A 16,988-nucleotide genomic window follows, 5' to 3' on the forward strand; every position below is an offset into this window, starting at 1 on the left:
GAACGATAAGATCAAGATGGGTAACACAAAATAGTGAAAAAGAAAAATGATAATGAGATGAAGATTTCAAAGTTGAAGAATAAAACTGAAAGAAAAAGAAGAACAAAAATGGTAGATGAAGAAAATAAAGTATAAGAAGATGAAAACCCGACGATGAAAAAGAAAATAAAAAAGAAGAAAGTAAAGATGCGAAAAGGACAAACAAAAATTAGAAAGAAAAAAAAGTTTGGATAGGACAAAAATGACCAAGAAGAAGTAAAAAGCAGAAGATAAAAACGGCTAATAAAACCAAAAAAAGAATCGTAGAAGATGTTGAAGAATAAGAATTTAGAGAATACAAAGACAATAAAATAAAACAAAGAAGAAGGGGCAGACAAATAAAACAAAAAAAAATCAACAGAAAAAAACGAAGAAAAAACCGAATAAAAAAAAATCAAGAAGTCAAAGAAGATTAATACAATACATAAGAAGAAATAGTCAAAAACAATGAAAGATAAGAAGGAAAAAACAAAGAATAGAAAAGCAAATAAAGATAAAGGAGAAGAATAAGAAAACAACGATAATGTGAACAAAAAATAATACGGTGAACAAGTAAGATAAAAAAAATACTCGGATAGGTCGAAGACGATGAACAAAAAAAAATTAAATGACTAATTGGAGAAGAAAAAAGATAATCAGAATAAGAAGTAATAAAGGAAAACCAGTAGATAGTAGAGGAAATGAAAGAAAAAAATAATAAAATGGAAGAAAACTAGAAGATGAAGAAGACAAAGTAGAAAAAGGTAAATATGATAAAAAAAAACGAAGACAAATCAGATGAATAAGAAGTAAAAAAGATGAAGATAATAAAGAAGAACAATTTGAAAACAAATAACGATAAAAAAAAAAACTCAAAAATATAAGGAAAAAACTAAAAAAGAGAAATTATAAACCATGAGAGGAGTAAAAAGACAGATAAGACAAAAATCTTTAAAATATGATGAAGAATTTAGAGAGATGAAGACTAATTGGAAGAAGAGGAATAAGAATCTGTTGAAGGAGAAAAAAAAATAAAATAGAAGACAAAGTAGAAGAAGAAGAAGATAGGAAAAAGAAAAAATTGGATGAAAACCTTAAAAGATGAGAAATTGGAGAAAGTATAAGAATATGAAGATGAGTTAAAAGCCGAAAAACACCAGAAGAATAGAAAGTCGATGATAACGAAGAAGACGATGGCAATGAAAAAGGAAAAGAAAAAAAGAAGAAGAAAGAGAATAATAAAACATTGAAGAAGAAAAAGAAAGGAAATAAAACCTAGAAGAGAAGAAAATCAAAAGATGTATGAGAGGAAAAAAGAAAAGATGTGGAGAAGAAGAAGAAAACGTGAAAAAAGAAAAATCAGCAGAATAAAAAGTAAAAAAAGACATAGAAAGTGAAGAAGAAAAAAAATTAAAAAATAAAAAGAGAAAAAGATGAATAATTCATATTAATCTTATTTTAGTTTGTGTTTATTGATTTCATACACTTATTAGTATTGATTTTAAAGTTTTTAATGTTAGACAATGATTATTTTTATAGGTTAGCTTTATTTTAATTTTGTATGTATCAAATTCTTGATCTAATTATTTTTGATTTATGACATAAAATTTTATTTTAGGTTTCAATGAAACTTTTCGGTTTGCGCAAATCGCGGGCTAAACACCTAGTTATAGATATAACCAAACCAAACTGAAACAAAAAATATGGTTCTAATATGGACATTTTCTTTCCAAATAAGAAATTCCAAACGAGCTCGTTATCTCCGTGAAAGATTTTTCATATTCAACTGTTTTGATAAAAAGAATAGATTGAGTTTAAATTCCAAAGACTCTTAATATCTTGTTTAACAAATTTGGGATCCGAGATAGTATTTTCATGGAGAATCAATGAATCAGTGCAAGAGAAGATCTTAAATTTCACCAATAACATTAGAAAACTATAAAATTTCATTCAAGAAATAATAACTAAAAACAACGAACTTATTATTTTGTGATTGATTTTCGAAAGGGAAAAAAACAGGTTTACTAACCCGTTTGCGAGTAAGGTTTTGATATCCAAAACATCGTGGAAATTCACTTCTTCATCGTTTTCTTTAAAGTTTGGTTATGTAATTGTGGATGTGTTTTTAAATTATTTATTTATTAATGAATTATTATGGATGTATAACTCTTGTATTCGATTTAAAATCAATGAATGAAAAAATAAATAAAAAAATCAAAAACCAATAAATGGAGTGACTAACCCAGATCCCATTTACAAATTAAGTTAACCGAATTGGACCGGTATTTGGACTGTATGTCGAATGCGACACCGTATATTGTCAATGTGTCCACCACTTCGACCCCGAAATCTGGCTCGTCTCCTCCATTAAACATCTCGCCAGATAAACTCCGATCTCTCCCTCTCTCTCTTTCTTTCTATCTCTTTGCCTGTCGACCCTCTTCCTAAAGATGCAAGCCTTCTACATATTCGTCGTCTCTCTGCTTCTCACTCTTAATTCGAGGGTTCGTTTCCTTTTTCAAATCGTGCACTCGTCTATTCTTCTGTTTCTCACGGGAATTGCCTTTATAAATCTATAACTTATGGATCTGACTCTTTTTGTTTTGTTATAAATTGGATCGATGTTTGTGATAGGGAGAAGCCAGTGGTTCTGTTTTCTTCATAGATGGATCCAACAACCAATATCTTCGTCCACGATCAGAGGTAAATCATTGTCACTTGCCTCTTAGAGTTTTTTGTCCCAAAATATGTGGATTAACGAATCAATTTGTATAGTTTTGTAATTTAATCTAAGATCTTCGCTTGAAATGAAGACGAGTTTCCTGGTTATGTTTCCTTCCACATTGGTTTTTGTTGGGAAATCTCTTATTTCGTTTGGTCGTAGATCAGGTCAATGTATTAGACGGAGACACGAATTCATTGAAGCTATACAGTAAGATCCATCATTTTGTCTAAGCGGCACCAATCTGAAGTTTTCTTGTCTGGTTTTGTTTTTTTTTTTGGTATGCTCTTGATGAGAGATCACATTCCAAATTCATGTTTGACTAGTACTCAAGTTTGTGACTTTGATAGTTCTTTTGTTTAAATTTCTATTTACCAACACATGAATCCCTTTTGGGCTAGAATCAAGTGGTGGTTTGGTCACTGATTTTTTTTCATTGGGTATTGGGTGATTATCTTTTATGTTGTGGCACTTTGTTTCTCTAATATGTCCTTTATAAGTAAATGCTACTAAAAGATTGCACCATGCGATTCCATTATCAGATTTAGTTATCTTCTTTTTTTTGAAATGAAATCCATAGGTGCTTCCCATGTCGCTCTCTGAAATATCTGCGTCAGTGTCCGCCTTGTTGGGTTTTGCACCACCAGCTACTTTGACAGCTGATGGCTCATCCAAGGTTTTTAAGAATTCTAGTAAAGTTCTCTTTTTTTATATCTTTGGTGAAAGTTCTGTACTTGATCATCCCTTTTTTTTTATAATAGCTGAATAGGATTCTAAAGCCTAATCCATTTGAGAGGCCTCGTGCTGCTTTTGTCCTAGAAATCGCTGGAGCTGGTACACAAATAATTCACTGAAAAGCTTTAATGTTCTGACATGAATCAACTTTTCAAAAATTCGTAAGACATTCAAGTGTTTATATTGTAACTGCAGATGCGCTTGTGGAAACCCACACTAGTCATTCTTTCTTGGGGAATGCCATAAGGAGCAGTATTAGTTCTGATTCTTACAAAGCAGAGATTGAACTTCCAGGTGCCCTGATAGCTTGAATAGCAGAACTATCTGATAAGCTTGACTAGTTTCTAGTTTTCTTCATTTGGGTTCAAGTCTTCCTTTGAATATATTCTGTTAATCTTTTCAAAATTCTGCAGAAAGTGAAGTGGCTGTTGTGTCTGTCAATGAACCCACGTCTGATGCGATTGACAAAGACATGAATGAGTTTGTAAGTTAATAATACCTGTCATTCTAAGTGCAAACACTATTGTTTGTCTTTTTCATTGTAATGTGACCACTAGTTAATTGTGTGGTTATACTATCTGTAGGCATCTTGGTTGGGTGGATCATATGTCGCTGGCTCTGCTGAACCATTGACTGGATTGTTGAGAATCCCTCTGGCTGGTGGTGCTAATGTGGAATTCCATTTGGAAAAGGTGATACTCTTAATTCCATGAAATTGTTTGTAGATATTACGATTTCTGTTGAAGAAGGCTTTTGACTTTTGTTACCGTGGGCAGGAAGCAGAGAGGAAATTTGCGTTGAACCTTTTGGATCTATATAAGAATATCAGACGGGCAGTCAACCTTCACGAGGATATATCTAATGGTATTGAGAGACCTGCTGAATTAACTGTTGGACGCTTTGGCGGCATCGATGTAAGGCTTATTATTATTATCTTGAACATCTTTGTTATTCTACTTAACGCCAATGTGCCTGACATGATTTATTCTCTCTGGTAATCATAGGCTTTAGCACAGGAGTATGGGAAAGGTATGGCTAAGCAAGGGATGGATGTATTGCTTGCCACACTATCAAAGCTATTCGACCTGTTGGAGACATCTCATAAAGGTGCAATTGTCTATGTGATTTGATAAACTCATTATGCGTCTTAGAAAATAGCTCAAGATGATGAACACTTCGACTGATACTCAATCCCTTGAAAAAAAAATTGTTTTTCTTTACTGTTTGGTTTGTGTGTAAGCTGATAAATGTTTTGGGATCTTGCAGGCCAAATTGTTGGGGTGATCGTCCTTGATGAGAGAGTAAATCAAGAATCAGAAAATCTGCTGAGCGTTGAGCCTTCTTCTCGTTCATCTGCACGCTCGATGGCTGAGGTAGAGGGAATTCCAAGTGCAGCCATTATCGCTGAAGTTATACTTGTTAGGCTGACACTTGCTTGGTTGACTGGAATAATCCTGCTCATTGCCACTATCCTTGGGGTAAGATCACATAATTTCAATATCCTCTCTCTTCAATCAATGAACTATCAAGCAGATAAAGAATCATCGTAGTTTTGTAGCTGAAATGTTGAACCTATAAGTCGTTGAAGTTTGACAGTCAGTGCTTCTCATGGTCGTTGCAGGTGTACTTCCTCATGAACATGCCTTTGACTAAGGACACGCTTCTATATTCAAACGTGAAGCTCGATTAAGACATTAAATATGAATCATCTTGAGTTTGTGTGTATCAAGCCGTGTTTCTCAGCTGGCCGCATTTGAAAACCAGGTCTTATTTGAATGTTTTAAGAAAAAGGATTACACTTTTTGTGGTCAGACCAGTGGATGTGTATATTTGCCATAAGGTTACATTCTCGATTTATAATTTATTTTCTTCTTACATACATGTGAGTCTCAGTGCTAATAATAAAAGAACACTTCATGTAATCTTCTGTTTCCTGTAAGAGCTTCATGGAATCTGAATGGATTATCTCAATTTCTTTAGAAATTGTGTGTTTCTCAAGTTAAGTAGTGATGAAAAGAAAAACATCATCAATTATTAGGACATGATGACTAAAAGGAAACTCATGTTCCTGTCTGATTCTCTGATCAAAACGTGTGTGTACCTTATCCAATAAAAAAATGCCACTTGCGATCTCTCTCCCAACCTCATCTACTTCTCGTTTCTTCCCTCGCCATGCAAATCTCCGATACCGACGCTTCACCGGAGCTCGATCTTCCGCGGAATCAAAGAATCAGACGGGCGTCATCATAATCGGCGCCGGACTCGCTGGTTTAGCCGCCGCGACTCGTCTCACCACCGAACGAATCCCTTTCCTACTCCTAGAAGCTTCCGATGGCGTCGGCGGACGCGTCCGCACAGACATAGTCGACGGCTTCTTCCTCGACAGAGGATTTCAGATCTTCATCACTGCGTATCCCGAAGCTAAGAAGCTTCTAGATTACGAAGCGCTTGACCTGCAGAGATTCTACGCCGGAGCTAAAGTCTTCTACGGCGGAAAATTTCACACCGTAGCTGATCCTCTCCGACATTTATCGGACTCGGTGGCTTCTCTCACGAACCCGATCGGAACCGTCGTGGACAAAGCTCTTATCGCTGTGACGAGAGCTAGAGTTCTGATCAAGTCAGACGAAGAGATATTAACCGGAGATAACGAGGTTTCGACCGTTGATCTCCTCCGGAAGATCGGTTTCTCCGACGAGATATTGGATCGGTTTTTCCGACCATTCTTCGGCGGAGTTTTCTTCGATAGAGAACTCGAGACGACATCGAAGCTCTTCGATTTCGTTTTCCGGTGTCTTGCTCTCGGAGAAAACACACTACCGGCCATGGGGATCGGAGAAATCCCTAACCAGCTTGCCAAGAAATTACCCGCGAATTCCGTCGTGTTGAACACACGGGTCGCTTCGGTTCAGTATCCAAACGGGTCGGATTCGGGTTCGGGTCCACCTATCGTAAGGCTTCAAGACGGAGGCGTTTTGGAGGCGGAGCTAGGTGTGATAATCGCCGTCGAGCAACCTCAAGTGGATAAGCTTCTCAATGGGATCAGAGAACCGGTTAAGACTAAACCGGCTCGGAGCACCGTTTGTCTTTACTTCACAGCTGAAGCGGATCAGATACCGGTGCAAGATCCGGTTCTGTTTCTCAACGGGTCAAACACCGGAATAGTCAACAACATGTTCTTCGCTACAAACGTTGCTCGGACATACGCGCCGCCGGGAAAAGCTCTGGTTTCGGTGTCTTTGATCGGGTTGTTTGAGGATAGATCCGATGATGATTTAGCAGCAGAGGTTATTCGAGAGCTCTCTTGTTGGTTCGGTGAGTCTTTGGTTATGTCGTGGAGACATTTGAAAACGTACCGGATCCAATTCGCTCAACCGAACCAATGCCCACCTACCGATTTGATGAAAAGTCCTCGGGTCGGGTCGGGTCTTTACTTGTGCGGTGATTACATGACATCTGCTACGTTTGATGGGGCTTTGGTTTCTGGGAATCGAGCCGTTGAAGTTTTGTTACGAGAAAAGGGTCTAATCAAATAGAATCTATGTTTACTCACTGTATTTAAGTTTGTTTTTCAACATTGTTTTCTTTCTCAAGTTTAGTAGTGATGAAGAGAAATATCAACAAAACAACAATAATTATAAATCATTTATTGGGATTTGACATGCTCTGGACATGAGTAGAGTAAAACTCATGTTTCTGTCTGAATCTCTCTGATCAAACCAAATGTACCGAGTTTTTTCTTGCAACTGTCTTTTTTTCCTTAGATTTTGGCGGTTCATAGACTAGTCTTAGGTTTGGGTTTGTAGGCAATGCGTCTGGTCACAGAGCGCATTGTCACGAATTCCTCTGCAGAAGATGGATGTATCCCGACCTGTGTTTTGTTTCACAATGTTAAATTCAATCTTTAGTAAGAAAAGACATCAAACTGTTGAAAGTGAAAACCAAAATGTTGTGATTTATTTTTACTTACCGTGCTATCAAATTGTGCTTTGGTTGCTCCACACTTGAGCGCAATTGCAATTCCCTGCATTAAGCAATAAAAGACACATTAAATCTCACTGTAAAGGAAAGACTTGCACTGTAGAAACAAAACCAAATAAAATAGTAGAAGCTTTTCATTTAAGGAGAACTTGCCTGCATGATCTCAGCTGCATCTGGACCGCACATGGATGCTCCAATAACCTTATCAGTCTTCTCATCAACTATAAGCTTCATTAATGTCTTTTCCTGCCGTCTATCACCAAAAGAATATTGTGTTAGATCAAAGAGAGGGTTAGTTTCCTCAAACAGTGATCAGGTGCAAAATGCATGTTGAAGAACAACCAAGAGAAGAGTTTTAATGAATTATATAACTTTTAATGTTTGCATACCCAGAAATGGTGTTCTTCATAGGATTAAAGCCTGATGTGAAAACAAGAATATCACCGGTCGCTTGTTCTACGGCCTCTTCTTCGCTGAGACCAACCACAGCTAGTGGTGGTATGCTGGCAGACAGAGAAGAGAAAAATGTAAATAAAAAGAAGGTGAAACCTCTATAAATGCTTCAGATTAAATTGGTATACCACAGAAAAATATGTCGAAATCGGAGAGAAGAATGCTTACCAAAATACAGCACATGCTACATTGCTGTAGTCTGCTTTAGTAGGCTTCCCACCAAAAACAGTGTTCTGCAAGCATCAAAACAATCCCAATTAACAGATGAATTATATAATCAGACATTCACAAACACAAGAGTTGAAAGATTTGGTGGTCGAAACTACTCCAAGGGTTTGTGTAAATTATAAGTGCAAAATCAGAGGCATATACCGCAAAGCAAGTGGCCTCCATTAACGCAACAGGTGTGAGGTTAATTCGGTTTGTAGCATCTCCCACAGCCCATATGCTAGGTATATTAGTGCGCGAGTACTCATCAACCTGAAGATAATGTACTAAATTAGTAGGCTGCAAGAGTATAGTTTTTCCTTAGAATGTAAAGGAAAACTATTCTTGAAGATAACATATAAAAAAATTGCGGTAAAATGAAATTTGTTACAACCTTCACTGCTCCAGCCTGATCAACTTCAACACCAACAGCTTCTAAATTCAGTCTCTTGGTATTAGGATTTCTGCCTGTAGTCGATATAAACAAAAGATACATCCTTAACACAGCTCCATGAAAATATGCAATAATAAGAAAAGCCCTTATAAATAAAGTTCAAGGGAGGAAGCCAAAACATACAGTTATAAAAAAATAACGAACGAATAACTACTGTTCTATAAACCCAAAAGCCACACAGATGTACATGTATTAAAGTAGGATAGAACGGGAGAGAATTACTCTAATACATATATACACAAACAGAAACGTGAAAATCACATAACTATTCATAGGTAGAAAAGTTACCAGTAGCAAATAGTACAACATCTGCCACGAATTCTTCCCCGTGAGACGATATTACTTTGATCCCGTCGTCTGTTTTTATCAGCTACATTGAAAGATATAGTATGTTCAGTATGAACTGATGAAACGAGTAAAAAGACCTGTAATGAGACAATGAGAAAAAAAAAAAACAATCAAACTCAGATACCTGAGTCAAACTTGTTTGCGGATGCAGATTAACACCCCGTCCTTCAAGATTTCTAGCCACTAGTGCCCTCATTTCGTCATCAAACCCCCTGAAAAAATAGAATTTTTAAGGGAAAAAAATAAGCCCAAGAAAAACGGGATAGTGTTTCAGTAAAAAGAGTGCCAGGACTGAAAAAAAAAAACAGAAGCTGATGCCGCACCTTAGTGGAAGTTCCTTCCTGAAGAATAAATCTACGGTACCACCCATTCCACGCCATATTGATGCAAACTCCACAGCAATGTACCTGATTAAGAAGTAAATAGTAACGGGATTGAACTTTTGATACGATTGACATGCTAGGTGCATCAACAGAAAAAACATTGAGGAAGACATTACCCTCCTCCAAGCACTACAGCACGCTTAGGAAAATCTTCCAAGCTTAAAGCTTCATCAGATGTAATAGCCAACTCCTGTCAAAGACAATTTATGTACAAAAATCAGTGAAGTTTCCTTACATAGCAGTTTATATTAAAAGTTCGTATTGCAACATAGAATTGGTTCTGTTATTCCTACTAAAATCTTTCCAAAAGATAGTTCGATGAAAAGGATTTCATAAATATCAAACACATCACACTCGTTGCTATTGTAGATAAAGACTGACACAGAAACTTACATGTCCAGGAATATTGGGTTTTTGTGCCCGACTGCCAGTGGCAATCAATATGTGCTTTGCAGTATAGCTTATTTTTGTGCCATCTATCTGTCTCACTTCCACTTCATTGGGACCAACTATTCTTCCTTCACCTTCATACAATTTCACAGCAGCATTCGCCAACAACCGCTTGTAAATATTGTTCAGTCTTAGTATCTCATCAGTCTGCACATAGTGAATTAAAGAACGTTAATGATTATTTCTGTTCGACTTTATAGCAGCACCAAGATATCCAAGCTATGGAAGTATACTAGGCACAGAGGAGGTCAAGAATCATTTCCCACCATTTAACATTCATGGTTGACCAAACAATAACATCTGTATCTTATAGGCTGCGAAAAAGTATCCAAAAGTTTAACCCTCAAAACCACTTGTCTTCAAATAGTTTTCATCATATGCTCTTCAAAATTCCATTGTTTAAAGAGAAAGTGGCAATGCTAATCTCTTACAATTAGCTAAGTTTGTTGGCATGGAGATACTAGTGCAAGCGTATCATGATATCAAACCAATGTAAAATATTTACTTAACCAATGAGATATTAAAACGCATAACGTATTTATAGTATTCCTGCATACCTTCTTTTGCAAAAGCTTCTTCCACGTGAAGTCGACATTCTCATTTATTTCCCACCCATAATTTCTAGCATCCTGCCAGCAAATAACCACAACACACATCATCAACCACAGTTTTTTTCAGTTGACATGTCTAAGGATTAAGTTTCTTTTCACCGAACAATAGAAAGCCTAAAATTTTTGCAAATAGTGATTGCGCAAATGATTAACTATGAACTTTTCTCTTACAGAACGAAAGAAAGTGAAATGATGATTACGAGGGAAAAATGCTTTGTACCTCAAGTTCACCACCGTAAGTTGCCCCATAGACCAGAATCTTTTTGGGAACACAACCACGAATAACACAGCTGAAATTGAAAACAAACAAAAGTATAATAAGATCGCATAAAACAGCTGCAAAAAGATAAGAAGAATATCTCTAACATACATTAAACAGCTTTCACCAAAATACTGAGGAACAGCATAATTCCATATGTTTAAAGAATCAAAAGATCTCTTCTTTACGACAAATACAGAATAAAATAAAAAAACGAAAGCAACAAACTTACGTTCCACCAACTCCTCCAATCTCCTCCGAGCTAATGGGATGAAATGGAAGCTCACAAATACCAACCTACAACATTTGATTTCAGAACAACAACATATTAATATTACGCATTATAAACAAAAGACATAAACTACAGAGAAATAAAAATCTATCCGTTAAATCAAAGGGAAATCCGCAGAAAAAATAAAATAATTCACCTTAGCGCCATTGTTAGCCGAAAACCTAGCTGCGCGAACACCGCCACTCCCGGCGCCGATGACAAACAAATCAAAATCATAGTGAGTCGCGTTTGCTTCCTCAGCCGCCGCTTTATCAATCTCTCCGTCAACAAGCATCTTCCTCGCCATGATTGTGCAGAATCAGAAATCCAGAAACTAAAAAATATAAACCCCAAAACGATGATCAATCAACCACTAGGCAAAAAGGAGAAATTATAAAAATTGAAAATCAAACCAACGAAACAGCGAATCTCGAATCAGTAAAGATAAAATCCAATCAGAAAAAGAAATGGATCCAAAGAAGGATATTATATCTATGATGAGCCGGAAACGAAAATCGAGCAAGATCAAGTAGAAGTGTACCAGAAGAGTAAGATCCAGAGAAGAGAGACAGAGATACGGGGAAGATATAAAACAAATGATTGTGTGGGTAAATGAAATCGGATCTCTCTCTAAGGTTTTTGATCACGACGATATCATTTTACAAGGTATTTTTTTTCTAATATAGTTAAAAGTCGAAAAAAGAATAATATATTAAACATTGATTTTTATGAGTGTTCATACTTATGACGTGGAATTTATTTATATCGGGAATAAATATAATATATACCAACTTAGTGCTCATAGGAAAAACATATGCGAATTTAATAAGAGAAAGCGACTGCCAAACGAAGATATGAGAATTTTCAAGGTCTAAATTGAACGCTATAAAGCGTACGTGTTGTCATAATTTTATCTGACGTGGCTTTTCATAAAGCCAATGAAATTTAGTGACACAGCCGAAGAACAACAAACACTTCTTTTTTTTTGTTAATAAAACATTGACGGATACAATTAATTCAAATTCACCTAAGTCTGGAGCTCATTAATCCGAATGGAACATTTGAAACAAAAGTTCAAAACCCAATATTGGAGTTTCATGAAAATTCATTAATCCCCTTTGGGTTAAGACACCTTCCCTTTTAAATCCTGTGGAGAGTCTTGAAAAGTATGATCTACCAATAACGAAAATAAAATGCTTTTGTAATCAAGATTTCAACTTTCAGTTACATTTTTGGTGTTGTGCAAAACTTAACAAGTATTTAAAATAAGTAGAATACTCAATGAGTGAAGGATGTAGATATAGTGTATATTAATATCAATTTAAATGCAATTCCACACATTTTGCAATTCTCCACATACTTTGTTAATCAACAAAATTCTGTAAAATAAAAAATATAAACACTAAAATATAGTTTGTTATATATTTGTGCTACGAAATATAAAAAAAATAATTATTAAGCAAAATTAATAATTCTATGTAATTCTACACATTATTTTTATTATTGCATCATGCTACCAAAGTTTATAATGATTTTTTTTATTCTTTTTTCATCAACTTTCTAAAATTAGTAGTTTTTTTTTTAACAACAACCTGAGTATCTAGAACGGTTCGACAAGTCAAACCAATGATACTAAATTTACATAGATAACGTCTTGAGGGTAGACACAAGCACTTTTGCGAGATTGTCTGCCTTCATGTTTTTTGCGCGTGGGATATGCGATATAGAGAGAAAAAACTGAACCTGTTCTTCATCTTCACAATCTCTTCCAAATGTAGATCAAATGCTGGCCATTTATCGGATGTAGACACCATTTTTACCACCTCCGAACAGTCTGTTGCAAAAGTTATTATCGTCTTTTGGTTTTCTAGCATACAGTGCATAGCCCATACGAGGACTTCCAACTCCGCATGTAGAAAAGTAAGGTTATGCCTTACATTTTGTGCTCCTATTATTGTTTCCAGAGTTCCTTCTTTAAAATAGTATCATCCTAAACCAGCAACTAAATCTATATCCTTCCAAGAACCATCAATATAGCACCACCATCCCTCGTAAAGCAACTGTATTGAATGGTCTATAGGACTGCCAAAATTTGTGAGTGTTAATTCATGTCTAGGTCTTTGAGCCTTCTCCCATAAAGTTGCCTCAGTTTCCAATATTTTTAAAGTTTTTTTGTGGGTCCAAATCTACATTGGAGAATATTTTCTTATTCTGTGTCTTCCAAATATACCATATAATCTAGGAGAATTTTGTAGTTTTTATCTCTTTTGGAAGTCTCCAAAATAGATGATCAAAGTTTGAATAAACCGATGTCATGGGAAAAATTCTGGGAGGTGTTGGTATCTGAGATAATGTCCAGGTTTGTAGAGCAGGGGACATCCAAAAAGAACATGATTAATCGTTTCTTCTTCCGCTCCACACCTTGCACAGTGTGTATCACATTGTATTCCATGAGAATAGCCTAACTCATACCGAGAGACATCCAGATATTGCTTGCCATATAAAATGATTTAACTTCGAAGGGCATTTCAATTTTCAAGTATAGGCCTGTAATACCCTTATGTCTGGCCCATATACCTCCCTGAAATTTCTCCTCGCACAGAATGTTCAATTTGGTACCCTGATTTTACTGTATATCTTCTAGTTTTTGAATAGTTCCCACATCTTTTGGATCAATAATTGCCGTTATTAATCTCAGGTTACATGAATTTGTCACAGGGGTCAATCAGATGATTATCATAAGATACAGGTAAAAATTAAAACCCTTAGAAATAGCTGATCTCAGACGAGAAGAATGTATCTAAGATTCATTCCATACTGAGATAGAACACTCTGAACCAACTTTTTTGATTAGCCCTTTATTAACTAGAGATCTAGCCGAGATTATGCTTCACCATCCATAGAATGGTGAATAGGATCGTACCGGGTCCAAAAGACTACAGCTCCTGAAGTATCGTCCCTTAAAACCTTGTGTGAATGAAGACATATGTCAATCAATTAGCCGCGATAGTTGTTTTGCCAATAAATCTGTGTTCAAATCTTCCACATTACAAAATCTGAGTCCCATTTCCATCTTATTTTAACACATCTTAATTTGTCCATGCCAACCAATGCATTCCACGTTGCTGACCATCCGTACTCCATCAGTATCAGGCCGCTGCACTAGTTAGTTTTGTCGTTGTGGATTTAGGTAACCGAAAACATGACATAACAAAGGTGGGCATTGCAGATACCACCGATTTCAGTAAAACTTATTTTACCTCTTTTGATAATAACCTTGAGGTCCAACTATTAATCCGATTATGTTGTCTTTTTGCTACAAAATTAATTTTTTTGTTCTGGCTCCACCTATACTTTCTTGGATGCCAAGATAAGATCACATTCCTCCGTCTTTTGTAATTTCTAAAATTTGCTTCAGTTCCTGTTTAATCTCCTCCGGGACCGTGTGGCCAAATTGTATCGAAGATTTATCGAAATTTATTTGTTGGGCCGAAACGCTTTTGTACAGGCGTAGTATATTTAAAATATGTTGACACTCTTCCTTGTTTGCTTCGCAGAAAAATAAACTGTCGTCCGCAAAAAGTAAGTGAGAAATTGATGGACTTGCTCTTGCAACCTTCAGCCCCGTCAACAATTTTCCTTTTTCTCTTTTTTTATGTTCGCTATTAAGACTTCCGTACATAATATAAACAAGTATGGTGAACGTGGATCTTCTTGGCGGAGACCCCTTCCCCGATTTATTTGTCCCTTTGGCTGTCCGTTTAATAAAACTTTGTACCGGACATAAGTAATGCATTGCATCATCCATGTTATCCATTTTTCTGCAAAACCGAGTCGTTTTAATAGGTTTTCAAGAAAAGATCACTTCACTCTATCATAAACCTTGCTCGTATCCGTCTTGATTGCTATAAACTTGTGTTGACATGATTTATTGGTTCTTAACACGTGGAACATCTCTTAGGCTATCAATATGTTATCAGAAATAAGTCGCCCAGCTATAAAGGCTGATTGAGTTTCTGATATCAGGTCTGGTAACAATTATTTTAATCTCTGGCATAACAACTTAGATATTATTTTGCATTCGATATTGCATAAAACTGAGCCGTAACTCGGTCATCCTCGTGGGTCTTTCCGTTTTTGGTATTTGACAGATATTCGTCATATTCAACCTTGTATCGAAAACCCGAGTATCCAAGAAACTATTTACTAGATTCACTATATACATTTTAATAATTTGCCACGAGCGTTGGTAAAAAAGTGTTGTCATTCCGTCTAATCCTGGGGATTTCTCTAGGTTCATCATAAATAATGCTTTGTGCACCTCTTCCTCAGTAGCCCTTGCGGTAAGCATCAATTATTGTTATCTGTAACTAATGGTTTTATCTCCGCCAATGCTTCCTAAAAATCCGGCAGAGATATTGAAGTGAAAAGTTCATCAAAACACCTCACTGCCACCTATTCAATTTCTTTTCCGAAGTAACCAATGTGCAAAAAGCATTATGTAGACCAATTATTCGGTTTCTAGTTCTCCGTTGTTTTACTTGCGCATGATAAAATTTTGTGTTCTTATCCCCCAATGTGGCCCATTGTATTGTACTTTTTATTGTCAAAATAATTCTTCATCTCTATAAAGGCATCGATTACTTAATGTTCTGTTCGTGTGTCATCATTTTATATATCCTCGAGTGCCCGTTTTAGTTCAGAAATTTTATCTTGTTCATATGGTTTAAGATTTTGTCTCCATTTAGATATTTTTTCCCGGCAGTTTCTAATCTTATCCACAAATAGAACCTCTTATCCTCTATGATTTAATTCCCAACTTTTAGCTATAGTATCCATTAAACCCTCTTCCCCTAGCCATCTAAATATAAATTGTGATCTCTTATGAGGAATTTTATCCTCAATTGTAGCAACAATCGATCTATGGTCTGATCCGATCATCGCTAGATACTCTACGAAAGAATGGATAAATATATCATGCCAATTTTTATTAGCTAAAGCCTGAAATATATCCCCTCCAAGACATTATATTTCCCAAGCATGGAAATTCCAAAAAACCACAATTCCATATCATCGTGTTAAAGGATACAAAGGTGGACGCATGTCTTAAAGTACCATCTTGCTTGTCATTATTTTCCGTTATCTCATTTAGACCTCTAATTATTAACCAAAGTTCTGTTCTGGTAAGACTTATTTTTGTTTACCGTTTCCATACATGATCTCACAACTTTGGTACTTAATCCCCATAAATAAAAAAATAGAAACTTTTTGAAAATTTTTGCTTCAATATCAATTATTATATTATTCAAAAATAAAATAATAACATCAAAAGAATTATCATAAGGCAAATCCACCATCTATCCCATACAATTTAACCGTGTACATTTTATTATAATCAAAATGAACTAAACTTTTGTAAAAAAAAACAAATCTTGCTTAGTTTCTGAAAGAAATAAAAACTCCGGTCTATGCTTCTTCTAAATTTCCTAAAGATAATTTACTGTCCTCCGGCTCTTGAGACTCTGATAATTCCAACTAAGTATCCTCATCTATCACTCGAAACTTTGTACCTTTCTACCCTATTAATGGACTTTTAATGGGTTGTTTCTTTCGCAGGGAAACCAAATTTGAACCATTCTTTTTTTAGTGTGTCGGGAGTTGGATTTCCTATTAACATCTTTTTCTTCTTTGGACCTGTCTTGTGTCCGTCATCTTTGTTATATTAAGCATTAATCTTTGTTTTGGATGAATTATTAAAAATGAGGTGAAGTATATAATGACTTGTTTTATTCTTTTTTCATCAACTTTCTAAGAAAATGGTTGGTTTGATTTTTTTAACTGTTAATCTATTGTGGATCAACTATTTCAAATGGGTTGGTGGCGCAGTTGGCTAGCGCGTAGGTCTCATAGCTATCTGAGTAATCCTGAGGTCGAGAGTTCGAGCCTCTCTCAGCCCATATTTTTATTTTTTTTTTTACTTTAATTTTTTTTTTTTAATCTATTTTATGAAGTTGCACTTGCACCCAAGATTCCAAGAATCTGTAAAACAAAAATAATCAAAATCAATAACACAGAGAAATTTCTTATGCACTTGGT

General features: G+C 35.7%; 3 protein-coding genes and 1 non-coding gene across 4 annotated transcripts; 3 read left to right on the top strand and 1 right to left on the bottom strand.

The window, feature by feature from the left end:
- The first annotated feature begins 2,352 nt into the window (after positions 1 to 2,352).
- On the top strand, positions 2,353 to 5,449 carry LOC18013817. Its single transcript, XM_006418747.2, has 11 exons — positions 2,353 to 2,522; positions 2,653 to 2,721; positions 3,321 to 3,416; positions 3,502 to 3,574; positions 3,671 to 3,769; positions 3,889 to 3,959; positions 4,060 to 4,167; positions 4,252 to 4,389; positions 4,480 to 4,582; positions 4,742 to 4,953; positions 5,097 to 5,449. The coding sequence occupies exons 1-11, from the start codon at positions 2,469 to 2,471 to the stop codon at positions 5,163 to 5,165; spliced, it is 1,092 nt and encodes a 363-aa protein (XP_006418810.1). The 5' UTR covers positions 2,353 to 2,468; the 3' UTR covers positions 5,166 to 5,449.
- Positions 5,450 to 5,495: 46 nt separating this feature from the next.
- LOC18013901 (15-cis-phytoene desaturase, chloroplastic/chromoplastic) lies at positions 5,496 to 7,117 on the top strand. Its single transcript, XM_006418749.2, has one exon. It carries the CDS (start codon positions 5,593 to 5,595, stop codon positions 7,009 to 7,011), a length of 1,419 nt encoding a protein of 472 aa, XP_006418812.1. The 5' UTR covers positions 5,496 to 5,592; the 3' UTR covers positions 7,012 to 7,117.
- On the bottom strand, positions 7,001 to 11,568 carry LOC18013902 (glutathione reductase, cytosolic). The gene is made up of 17 exons (XM_006418750.2): positions 11,434 to 11,568; positions 11,050 to 11,226; positions 10,854 to 10,918; positions 10,583 to 10,652; positions 10,309 to 10,380; positions 9,695 to 9,898; positions 9,418 to 9,491; positions 9,242 to 9,325; positions 9,043 to 9,130; positions 8,859 to 8,940; positions 8,511 to 8,584; positions 8,282 to 8,389; positions 8,078 to 8,142; positions 7,846 to 7,959; positions 7,610 to 7,709; positions 7,446 to 7,499; positions 7,001 to 7,346 (listed from the first exon to the last, which is right to left on the bottom strand). Exons 2-17 carry the CDS (start codon positions 11,197 to 11,199, stop codon positions 7,251 to 7,253), a joined length of 1,500 nt encoding a protein of 499 aa, XP_006418813.1. The 5' UTR covers positions 11,200 to 11,226; positions 11,434 to 11,568; the 3' UTR covers positions 7,001 to 7,250.
- Positions 11,569 to 16,763: 5,195 nt separating this feature from the next.
- On the top strand, positions 16,764 to 16,849 carry TRNAM-CAU. The gene is given in 2 exon segments: positions 16,764 to 16,801; positions 16,814 to 16,849. It is a non-coding gene; the product is annotated as a tRNA-Met (tRNA).
- Positions 16,850 to 16,988: the final 139 nt, after the last annotated feature.

Source organism: Eutrema salsugineum, unplaced genomic scaffold (assembly GCF_000478725.1).
Source record: "Eutrema salsugineum unplaced genomic scaffold, Eutsalg1_0 scaffold_4, whole genome shotgun sequence".
In the NCBI taxonomy this organism is placed as follows: Eukaryota; Viridiplantae; Streptophyta; class Magnoliopsida; order Brassicales; family Brassicaceae; genus Eutrema; species Eutrema salsugineum.

What these genes read in the sequence shown, in the direction of transcription:
- LOC18013817 (XM_006418747.2), top strand. Translation starts at nt 2,469, where the DNA reads ATGCAAGCCTTCTACATATTCGTCGTCTCTCTGCTTCTCACTCTTAAT. An exon ending in AGCAGAGATTGAACTTCCAG is followed by an intron (nt 3,770 to 3,888) that starts GTGCCCTGATAG and finishes AAAATTCTGCAG; the next exon opens with AAAGTGAAGTGGCTGTTGTG. An exon ending in TCATTGCCACTATCCTTGGG is followed by an intron (nt 4,954 to 5,096) that starts GTAAGATCACAT and finishes TGGTCGTTGCAG; the next exon opens with GTGTACTTCCTCATGAACAT.
- LOC18013902 (XM_006418750.2), bottom strand. Translation starts at nt 11,199, where the DNA reads ATGGCGAGGAAGATGCTTGTTGACGGAGAGATTGATAAAGCGGCGGCT. An exon ending in CGGCTAACAATGGCGCTAAG is followed by an intron (nt 10,919 to 11,049) that starts GTGAATTATTTT and finishes CAAATGTTGTAG; the next exon opens with GTTGGTATTTGTGAGCTTCC. An exon ending in TGTTGTACTATTTGCTACTG is followed by an intron (nt 8,585 to 8,858) that starts GTAACTTTTCTA and finishes TATCGACTACAG; the next exon opens with GCAGAAATCCTAATACCAAG.
- LOC18013901 (XM_006418749.2), top strand. Translation starts at nt 5,593, where the DNA reads ATGCCACTTGCGATCTCTCTCCCAACCTCATCTACTTCTCGTTTCTTC.